General features: G+C 43.8%; 1 protein-coding gene across 1 annotated transcript in view; it reads right to left on the bottom strand.

Moving 5' to 3' along the window:
• The window catches only part of ppargc1b (peroxisome proliferator-activated receptor gamma, coactivator 1 beta), a 111,274-nt gene extending 106,921 nt beyond the window's left edge, over nt 1-4,353 (bottom strand). Inside the window, exon 1 of the mRNA XM_056292216.1 lies at nt 4,273-4,353. Within this exon, the coding sequence (XP_056148191.1) occupies nt 4,273-4,353 (81 nt within the window). The remainder of the gene's footprint in view (nt 1-4,272) is intronic.
• Nucleotides 4,354-12,159: the final 7,806 nt, after the last annotated feature.

A 12,159-nucleotide genomic window follows, 5' to 3' on the forward strand; every position in this document is an offset into this window, starting at 1 on the left:
ACCTGCTTGGATTTCTTTTTTTCAATCTCCTCTTCTATAAAAACCCTCTCATTATCTTAGTCACGACATCAAATTTTGATCAGCTTTGCTGTGAGCATTCATTCCTGATAAACTGGTAAACTAAGTCTGTATGGGGAAGAGCCTACTTAATTACAACAACTCCCATTATATGCAGGTACAGCGTAAGGACTGATTAAGAACAGTGTAGATGGGGAAAGAGGTCTGATCAGTGTGTGTGTGTGTGGGGGGGGGCCTTGTGGAGGTGTTGTTGTGGACCTGATTTAACAACTGTGATGGCAGGTGGTCACATGACCTTTGACGACCAGCAACAACATACCAGCACTTATGTACACCAGCACCCCAGCGTGCCACTCGACCCTCATTAAATATCCAAATCAAGTCTTAATGTAGGCAAGCGACATACTGGCATCACATGCAGATTCGAAATTTGCCAACACAACTGCAACAAATCGTCAGGATAACAGGTTTATCTTTATATCCCACTCTCTTCTTCTGTCTGTCTGTCTGTCTGTCCGATTGTCCATCTGTCCGTCCAAGGAAGGTTGCCATGTCGAGCTAGATGAGGCCTATAAGTGGCAGTGTGGCTTCCGTTAGGGAACCTGATAGGATCACCTGATAACTTGAGCTAAGCATGAGCCAACTGCTGCCACACAGGATACACACACACACACACACACACACACACACAAACTCTCTCTCTAACACACACACACATATACATACACACATAAACACAAAGAATAGACAGCAGCAATGATACAGGTTAAAGTGCTAATTGGCATTTGGAAACATCTAATGAATCCACAGTGCAGGTAGCGCAGGTGAAAATGACTTTATCCAACAGACACATTGGACACATCGGTCTTTTTTAATGAAACATTTTATCGTGACATTTTTATGCATGCGCAAATAATCCAGGTAAGGAAATCACACAAATCACAGAAAGTTGAATCAGTTCATCTAGACACATCACTCATGTCTGAGTGACCTCTTCTTCAGTCTCCAGACTGAAAAGAGGTCACTCAGATATGAGTGATGAAACATTTCTCCCAATAAACGCTGTGCACAGATGATTCAACTTTCAGTGACTTTTATCATGCTGAATTTTTCAGCTGTGTCGCCCAGCCCTAGTTGCAACATTTCAAACATTTATCAGTCACTTACACTACCTTAAATATCTTTCAGATCAGAGCACAAACATAAAAGTCGATTGCCATGCAGAGTGATAGTTATAAAATTAACATGCACAGCACAAACGTTTTATGGTGTTTGGCTGGTAGCTAGTGGTCATTTACACTGACTGTTGTCTATTATAGTGGGGCATGCTTGATGAGGCTAAAGTCTGCCTGATCTTCCCAGAGCCAATCCCCCTGACCGGCCCAGACCGGCCTCGACTAACTAGCCCTTAACACCCAGTCAGTGGTTAGCACTAATGTAGGTCTGTGAAACTGGCAGCACGCTTCAAAAGAAAGCAATGTGTAATTTTTCACAGGTCCATGCACCTAAATTGGAACAATGCACTCTCAAAAGCAAGACATGCATTAGCTGCTTGCTAAATAGTTTTGTCTTTGACTAACAAAACTGGAAGATAAACGGAGAACACGACATTTAATAAGAAAAAAATCATGATAATTTCAAGTTTAAATGGACATGCAACAACACTTTCACCTTCTTTGGTCTACTGAATTACAAACTTTGTCATATTGACTCAGAGAGAGCACACACACACACACACACACACACACACACACCATGGTATTTTGCAATATGAATCTCTTCACCCTGACATGAACATGTGTCAGTGTGTAAAAGTAATGTAAGATGTGCTGTGTTAAACAAGAAATTCAACCTAATTTGCATTTTCTCAAATTAGACAGGTTGCTTTTTAAGATGACGGTCTGTTTGCAGTGGAGTGAAAGACTGAACAGGAACTGTATAAGGGTGAGAGAGAGAGTGAGAGAGAGACACATACACAGATAAAGGGACATAGTGACATAGAGACATACACAGAGAGAGAAAAAGATAGAGAGATAGACAATATGTACATCGTTACGTCATGCCAATAAGGCCATTTGAATTTGAACTTGAATTTGACAGACAGACAGACAGACAGCGATAGATAGAGAACGAGAGAGACATAGATACAGAGAGAAAGCTATAGATACAGAAAGAGAGAGAGAGAGAGAGAGAGAGAGAGAGAGCGAGCGAGCGAGCTTGGGATATGAGGATGGAGGCGAAGAGAGCAGTCACGTGCTACCCCGGAGAGAGGGGGGGGCTACGTGTCAGTCATTGCGTCACTTTCTTCGCCCCGCCCTCTCCACTACTACACAGGCGGACCGGCACATGACTGCAGCAGCCTGTCTGTTACTCCAGGTCACGAGTATAGAGTAGTCGGAGACCAGCAGAGAGCGATAACCAACAGCCAGCCTAACAGACCTGAGTAAATATTAACATGTCAGCGCTGCTTTGTGAGATAGATAACACCGGCAGTATAATTACGAAACGACACATATTATAGAGAGAGAGACGTTGAAGATCAAGCCAAACGCTGCGCATAAATACATCTACATTTATTTTCCTGTTTGCCTTGTTCGTCTTCTTTGCGAAGGCTAACTTGTATTGTTTGTTTGTTTGGTGTTTTTTTTATATCTCCAGGAACTTCAGCATAGGCTATAAGTGCACATCGTCGGGGTAAATCCGCAGGTCGCATGCTCTCAAATCACTGTTAAATATGTCGTCTTTCGTTATAAGGGGCTATTTTACAGGGGAGTATGCCGTGCACGTGACTGCTGTGAATTATAAATAGCCCACAACCTCCCAGGATCCCACACACCAAATTAACCTGCTTAGCAGCCCATCAACCGTGACCCCCCACCCCACCCCAATGACTGAGCAAACGGAGAGATAATGGACCAAGCGTAAATCTTCGGTCGTATCGAATCGTATAGCGGAACATATTGCTTAAAAATGACTTGTCAAGAGCGGGTTCTGCGTGTGCGTTAATCCGTGCGTAATTTTCCGACCGTATCTCCGTCAGTCTGCGCACGGGCGGCCAGGGAAATCTGCTCTGATCATCTCGCACAAGATCACGTCCTCGAGTTCTCAGTCTCCCACTGTACGGTCGCAGGATACCTGTACCCGTCTGTCACCGTCACTGATAACCCTCACCCCACACCACACATTCACCCCTTACCCCCAGTGTTTTGGTAAACGACACCACATTCACTCTAACGCCAGCCCGGCGTTTTATAACAACGAGTGATTACGCAAACGGTTACGAAAACGTAAATCATGTGCAAGTGTTCTAGACTGGCCACACACTGGTGACGCTCCCACAAGGTCGTATGTGCCTTTCTGGGGAGTGGGGGACGTTCATCTGGTCAAATCAGAGAAACTATAACTAGGAGTTACTGAACTTTTGAGCTGCAAGAGGCGAAATAGGTTAACTATGCAGGCTGCAGATCTCTCTCTCTCTCTCGCTCGCTCGCTCGCTCTCTGACGAGCCTCTCCGCTTTTAAGCTCACGGTACGATGACAATCAGCTTATTTTGAGTTGGCAAATACTCGGTGGACAAATAACATTGCATGACTAAAGCATTCCATTCAGGAGACACGTTAAACACCGGCTCTCGTTCGATTTTGGCGACCCACACACAATCGCCAACAACGCCTTCTGTGCAGCCGAATAATCATAATAACAATAATACATCCACAACGGGGCACGCCGGTATGAGTCGATGACATTCTCCGCTGCACAATTTCAATACAACAATCTCGCGCCGACGAGCCGAGGTCCGTCCGTCCGCCGCACTCCTCAGTCCGACGTCCCACGTGCTGTAGCATACACAATATAAGTTCGCAAGAATGCACCAAAAGTTTCCAAAAGCACCCCCGTGCATGCTAAACAAGCAACCCTAAGGAACAACCGCGGCGCAAATGCAAATCGGTTTATTCGTTCATCCCGGCGAAACAGTGTTTTGTTTTGTCGCTTTTTTTCCCCAATCACCACGTTGCCACATGAAGGAGGCTGATGACATTTCCTCGCAAAACCCTCCACGTGAAAGCCAGACGTCAAGACATACAGCCCGCCGTGGAACCGGCTCACATCGTGCCCGTATGAGATGCTGCTGACAGGCGGCCGCAGCCTCGCATCGAGCCCCGATCTGCCGACGCCACGGCCGGTAACGCGCAAAAACGAAGCCCGTCACATATAGTCCGAAGCCTGGTCTATCGAAAAACGGCCAAATCTTACCTGGCTGCCGGAGTTTTCTGTCAGGTAATTGAAGACAAAGGAAGAGAGTTCCTCATCTAATAGTGAAGCGCAGTCCGCCATCTTCTAGTGAATGAGAGCGCGGAGTCTCTCGGCGGAGTATAGGAAGAGGGTGAAGCCCGCCGGTAGAGGGCGCTTCCGCCGAACGCGCGCACACACTAACACACGCACATAAACACAGTAACACGAACAAACCAAACTATGACCTGTGTCATGATGTGATCATAATAACTTGAGTAAGTAGGTGAGGAGGGTATAAGGTCTAGAGATGTGTGTGTGTGTGAGCGAGACAGACAGACAGACAGACAACGAGGGAGAGTGAAAGAGAGAAAGAGGGTGTTGAAGAACAGATTTACTTTTTTTTTTGCTTGACGCAGAAAATGAAAACGTTGGGATGCATCACCCACGTTAATGGCCAACGGAGTGAATGGATGTTAAGTGGATATCATCAAAGGAAATCAAAAGAAGAAAAAATAAATAATAAGCAAAACAATTATTGCTTTGTTTCTTTGCAACAAACTACCTACAGTTCCAAAGGGTAAAAGACAAATTTAACATGAAGTTTTTTTTTTTTAGTATTATTATTTTCCATTGATCACAGAAAGTTGAATCAGTTCATCTGGACATAACATTTATTGAGAGAGAAACGTTTCATCCCTCATCTAAGTGGCTTCTTCAGTCTAAACTGACTGCAGGTATAATGACCGAAAACGGTCGGTTTCATATGCAAATTACCGTGACCATTAACTAGAGTTACAATGGCCATGTGTACTATTCACAGAGGATTGGGGGATAGGTGCAATCACAGCATTGTAAGATGGTGACATATGTACTCTTAGCCCCCCCCCCCCCGTTCAGGGATGGTCGTTCCCTCTTCACATAGATGGCCTCTTTGACTCAGGTAAAATCAAGTCCATTTATTTATATAGCCCATTATCACAAATTATAAATTTGAAAATTTGAAAATTGAATGGAGGACTCCCCATTCATCTAGTGTTCCTCCCCACCAAGGATGTGCACATCCTCATCCTTGAAAGAGTGGCCACTGGCCTGTAGATGGGTGGATACTGCGGAGTCCTGGCCTGACGCATTAGCTCTTCTGTGTTGTGCCATCCTCTTTGCCAGCATGCCATCCTGTGCCACCCTCTTCGCCAGATGCTGGTAGCACGGTGGCGCAGTGGTTAGCACTGTTGCCTCGCAACAAGAAGGTCCTGGGTTTGAACCCCAGGCTGTCCCAGGTCCTTTCTGTGTGGAGTTTGCATGTTCTCCCTGTGTCTGTGTGGGTTTCCTCCGGGTGCTCCGGTTTCCTCCCACCATCAAAAAGACATGCATGTTAGGGTTAATACTCCTGTCTGTGCCCCTGACTAGGGCGATAGAAAGAAGAACTGGATCTGGTCTCTGGGTGCTGCAGCTGCCCACTGCTCCTATACAATAGGATGGGTTAAATGCAGAGAACACACTTCATTGTAACTTTACAATGAAATAAATGAAGTGGCTTTCTTCTTTTCTCCTTGTTTATTAAGCAGTGGTTCTGCAGCTGCTTTCATTGGGCATGGATTTTTTTTGACCTCTTATGTGTCCACTATAGGCTAAATTAACTTACCTAGTCAAAATTAGAGTCATGCCAAGAGTATGGACAACATAGGGTTCACACAAACACACAGCCACTCATTTAACAGTGACTGTAATAGAATCACTGCATTGCAGCATCATGGTTTGCTGCTGTGTCTGTACAAGCCGGCCAAGAAAACGTTAACTGTCTGAGGCAGGTGTTAAAGTTTGTGCACAGATTTGACCATAATAGACCTCTATGGATGTGTGTATTACTCTATTATGTGTATTATTCTATTATGTGTATCTATGTGTCTTTCAAGAGCTGGTAGACAAACCTGACATTAATAGTGTGTGTGTGTGTGTGTGTGTGTGTGTGTGTGTGTGTGTGTGTGTGTGTGTGTGTGTGTGTGTGTGTGTGTGTGTGTGTGTGTGTGTGTGTGTGTGTGTGTGTGTGTGTGTGTGTGTGTGTTTATCTGCTTGCAAGGGAGAAGCAGAGAAAGGGAAATTTGTGTTTGTGTGCATGACAGAGAGAGAGAGAGAGAGAGAGAGAGAGAGAGAGAGAGAGAGAGAGAGAGAGAGAGAGAGAGAGAGAGAGAGAGAGAGAGAGAGAGAGAGTCGCTGTGTGTGCTAGGAGAAAGATTTGTACTGTATGTGTGAGTTTGTGTCTGAATGTGTGTCAGAGACAGGTGGATAGGTTTGTGTATGTGTGTGTGTGTGTGAGAGAGAGAGAGAGCATATGTGTGTAAGAGAGAGAGAGAGAGAAATAACTTCTTATTTAAAAATTCTCGTTTAACCTTTTGCATAGTACATGCCGTATTCCCAGTGTTTCCACATTATTACACCTGATTTCATCCATGTTTGTTTATTTTTATGTTGTCTTATACACTACCGTTCAAAAGTTTGGGATCACATTGAAATGTCCATATTTTTGAAGGAAAAGCACTGTACTGTTCAATGAAGATAACTTTAAACTAGTCTTAACTTTAAAGAAATACACTCTATACATTGCTAATGTGGTAAATGACTATTCTAGCTGCAAATGTCTGGTTTTTGGTGCAATATCTACATAGGTGTATAGAGGCCCATTTCAAGCAACTATCACTCCAGTGTTCTAATGGTACAATGTGTTTGCTCATTGGCTCAGAAGGCTAATTGATGATTAGAAAACCCTTGTGCAATCATGTTCACACATCTGAAAACAGTTTAGCTCGTTACAGAAGCTACAAAACTGACCTTCCTTTGAGCAGATTGAGTTTCTGGAGCATCACATTTGTGGGGTCAATTAAACGCTCAAAATGGCCAGAAAAAGAGAACTTTCATCTGAAACTCGACAGTCTATTCTTGTTCTTAGAAATGAAGGCTATTCCATGCGAGAAATTGCTAAGAAATTGAAGATTTCCTACACCGGTGTGTACTACTCCCTTCAGAGGACAGCACAAACAGGCTCTAACCAGAGTAGAAAAAGAAGTGGGAGGCCGCGTTGCACAACTGAGCAAGAAGATAAGTACATTAGAGTCTCTAGTTTGAGAAACAGACGCCTCACAGGTCCCCAACTGGCATCTTCATTAAATAGTACCCGCAAAACACCAGTGTCAACATCTACAGTGAAGAGGCGGCTGCGGGATTCTGGGCTTCAGGGCAGAGTGGCAAAGAAAAAGCCATATCTGAGACTGACCAATAAAAGAAAAAGATTAAGATGGGCAAAAGAACACAGACATTGGACAGAGGAAGACTGGAAAAAAGTGTTGTGGACGGATGAATCCAAGTTTGAGGTGTTTGGATCACAAAGAAGAACGTTTGTGAGACGCAGAACAAATGAAAAGATGCTGGAAGAATGCCTGACGCCATCTGTTAAGCATGGTGGAGGTAATGTGATGGTCTGGGGTTGCTTTGGTGCTGGTAAGGTGGGAGATTTGTACAGGGTAAAAGGGATTCTGAATAAGGAAGGCTATCACTCCATTTTGCAACGCCATGCCATACCCAGTGGACAGCGCTTGATTGGAGCCAATTTCATCCTACAACAGGACAATGACCCTAAACACACCTCCAAATTGTGCAAGAACTATTTAGAGCAGAAGCAGGCAGCTGGTATTCTATCGGTAATGGAGTGGCCAGCGCAGTCACCAGATCTGAACCCCATTGAGCTGTTGTGGGAGCAGCTTGACCGTATGGTACGCAAGAAGTGCCCATCCAACCAATCCAACTTGTGGGAGCTGCTTCTGGAAGCGTGGGGTGCAATTTCTCCAGATTACCTCAACAAATTAACAGCTAGAATGCCAAAGGTCTGCAATGCTGTAATTGCTGCAAATGGAGGATTCTTTGACGAAAGCAAAGTTTGATGTAAAAAAAATCTTATTTCAAATACAAATCATTATTTCTAACCTTGTCAATGTCTTGACTCTATTTTCTATTCATTTCACAACATATGGTGGTGAATAAGTGTGACTTTTCATGGAAAACACAAAATTGTTTGGGTGATCCCAAACTTTTGAACGGTAGTGTATATTTTATTATATTTTATACTTTTAACTTCACCGTATCGTCCCTCATGCACCAACATACCAAGTCAAATTCCTTGTATGTTCCTGAACTGCTTGGCAACAAGTATGATTCTTATTCTGATTCTGATTCTGATTAGACCGCACTGTCCACCTTTACTGCGATGATAACCCATCAGACATGTAAGGGGGGACAGTTTGAGGTACAAACATTTGGAAAGACCCTTTGTCTCTCACTCTTCCCGCTGACAGTCATTCTGCAATACCTGGGGTGGTGTTGGAAATTAGCTCCATCAACACAAATGTGTTATCTGTTATGGCATCAGAACTATCTGTGCTCAATCCTTTAAATAAGCCCCTGCGCTACAAAAACAACACATCTGGCTGTCTCTCTGTTTCTACACTCCATCCCTTCTGCTGAACAGTCAGTTATTACCCCGTTAATGTCCACTCTGCAGGGAGGTATAGCCGCAAGAACTAGGTTTTTATGCATTTTACATCAAATGTAAATATAAATGGTTAAACCACACAACAGATATACAAACTGTGCAGGTGAGACAAATAAGGTCTGTGGAAGTTCTAATAAACAAGCACAGAGATGCTAAGGGCTCTTGGAAACTGTTATCATGTGACGACTAGTGCTCTACCCATAAACTCACATAGGACATGCAGTCCCTTTGCTGGGTTCAAACATCAGGCAACGCAATGCTGAAGTTGCCAATGTTGACTGCTAATGGGCATAGTCCTTCAACTAGCTCTGATGGGCTTACAGCATTTTAGCGAGCGGCCAAATGCATAATTCATCAATTCATATGTAACTTGTAATGGGTAGCACGGTGGCCCAGTGGTTAGCACTGTTGCCTCACAGAAAGCAGGTCCTGGGCTCGAACCCCAGGCCGTCCCAGGTCCTTTCTGTGTGGAGTTTGCATGTTCTCCCCATGTCTGCGTGTGGTGCTCCACTTTCCTCCCACCATCAAAAAGCCATGCATGTTAGGGTTAATACTCCTGTCTGTGCCCCTGAGCAAGGCAATGGAAAGAAGAGCTGGAGTTGGTCCCCGGGTGCTGCAGCTGCCCACTGCTCCTATACAATAGGATGGGTTAAATGCAGAGAACACATTCATTGTAAGGATACAATTTGTTGAAACAATACCATGTCAAATAAAGGGGTTAACATTTCATGTCATTTCATATCAATGCATTTACTGTTTGAATCACCTCTTTCTTGGTATCCCTTGTCATATGAAACGAGGAGACATTTAGTTAGCTGAATGTTGTATCAAAATGGGAATCCACAGGCTGTAATGATGAACTTTTTCATCCATTTTTGTCTCAGCGGGGAGTGGGAACCAACATTCGTTGTGTGGTATCAGCAAGGTAGGTAAGAAGCAAAGCTCTTGAATCTGACGGGCAGTGTGTTGCAGATTTTGCTCAAAAGGTCAGCATTTCTCAACACCGGTTAAATCACTGCTTCACCCATAATGCACAATAGAAATTGAATCGAGTCTGGCAACGAGTTGTGGGACTTGTTTGCGTCTGAACGTGCCTTCACCCTGGAAATCTAGGTACTACTCTATTACCTGCTAGGTGATACAGAGAACGTTACACCATAACCCTGACTGACTTGGCTCCATGCCAAGCTTTGCAGGAACACCAGGGCCGCTGTTTTGCTGTTTCCAAGCCAAAACCAGTGGGGCCAATGTGCAGTGTGTACTTTGATTAGATGTGCCCTCATTAGAATTCAGACCATTTAAGCTGACATTCAAATAATATCCAGACCTCAAGGTATTATCACCCTTCGGAGTCTGTACTGTAACCCAATAAACTACTAAGCACAGTGTGTGTGACACTGGGTCACAGGCTAGCCTTTAAGTAGACATCCTGATAACATGGCACACTCCTTCCTTTAGCTACTATGGCGCACCTATCTCCTTAGAAAAAAAAATAATTATACACAATATATAAGTCAGCTCAGTCAGCTCTTAACCCCAGCCTGTATGTGTCTAGCTGTCAGTGGTTGCTGGCCTTAGTGGAATTCAGCCCATCTAAGAGGGATGTTCCAAATATAAACTATCCACACTGGCAGAGCCGGTCGCATTAGTGGCTCCTAATCTTTACCAGCAAGGCTCTGTCCAGCCTGCCAGGGACGTAGACAGGAACGCAGCCAGTCAGCTAGCAAGCAAACGGACTTACAAGCCAAGTCCAATGACCTTTAAGACTGATGGAAAAGTAAGAAAATATTGTGTGTATGTGTGTGTGTGTGTGCAGATATAATCAGCAAGTAACTGATAAGGCTAACGTCATGGTTGGCCATACAGCAAACAAGTCAGACAGTAAAGACAGCTAGACCACCACTTTGGTAACCAGTCAGCCAGATGGTCAGTCAGACAGCAAAGACGGTTAGACCACCACTTTGCTAACCAGTCAGCCAGTCAGACAGTAAAGACGGCTAGACCACCACTTTGCTAACCAGTCAGCCAGTCAGACAGTAAAGACGGCTAGACCACCACTTTGCTAACCAGTCAGCCAGACAGCCAGTCAGACAGTAATGACGGCTAGACAAGCACTTTGCTAATCATTCGGCCAGTCAGCCAGTCAGACAGTAAAGGCGGCTAGACCACCACTTTGCTAACCAGTCAGCCAGACAGTCATGCTGCTATCACGACAGCTGCCAACAGAACACAAAAACAGATGTTTTACTAGAGAGAGACCAAGGAAATATGTGATGTATGTACTGAACACGCTTATTATCCAATATCCCCTGACCCTAGATTGTGCATGCACTTGTGACAGTTGTCTTTTTTGGTCTTGCTTGTCGTGATCACTGCAAGCAGCAAGAGCACCTTGAAGATGAACACATACCACTGAGATAATTCACGTAAATGACTGACTACAACAGGGAAATGTTACCCTTGTGTAAACACATGTAACGTTCACATGAACTCCTCAGTAATGTAAATATTAAATCAGTCTGGACAACGCAGGTCATTAACTTGCTGTCATTTGTGATACATTATTGTTTGGTTCTCACATACAAATATAGACCTTCCCTTTCTTTGTAGACCATCGCTGAATGCCAGCTTAATCTATATTGGATCAACGGCACTGTCATACATCAACACTTGTACCCAGACCCAATTCATACTCTTTTGTCTTTGCGTGTTTTTCCAAGTAATATTTAGTGTGTGGTCCTTTGTGTGGATGAATTTACATCCTTCCTACTAAGGAATCCTTGTAGAACACATCACCAAAATCAGCAGCACTGTGATTTATGGCAGTATTTAATTCAAGGCAGCGGAATCATTGAAATATATCGGTGGAATTTCATTACGTGGTTGGCCAATCTTGTGAGAGGTAAGATAAAAACATTGTCTTAAATGAATCTGGGAAGATATCGGTATTAATTTATCAGTGTCACCCTCTCACATCCCCTCCTCCCCCTCCCTCCCTCTCTCATTCACTCACTCACTCATCCACACTCATTCATTTACTATCTCACTAACTCAGCCAGCCAAACTTGACCTTTATCCTAGTTTACCACTGGGGCAAGTGCAACAGGATCAGCAGGATCATGTGTGTGTGTACATATGTGCATATATATTTATGTGTATGTATGTATGTATGTAGATATATATGTGTGTTTGTGTGTGTGTGTGTGTATATATATATATATATATATATATATACACATACACACACACACACACACACACACACACCTATACATAACTGTTAAAAGAAACACTCAATGGTAGGGATAGTGCTCAACAAATAAGGAGCAAAATAATCCAGTTAGTCAAGTAAATGTTCTATGAGACAG

The sequence above is a fragment of the Lampris incognitus genome, chromosome 1 (genome assembly GCF_029633865.1).
Source record: "Lampris incognitus isolate fLamInc1 chromosome 1, fLamInc1.hap2, whole genome shotgun sequence".
Taxonomy (NCBI): Eukaryota; Metazoa; Chordata; class Actinopteri; order Lampriformes; family Lampridae; genus Lampris; species Lampris incognitus.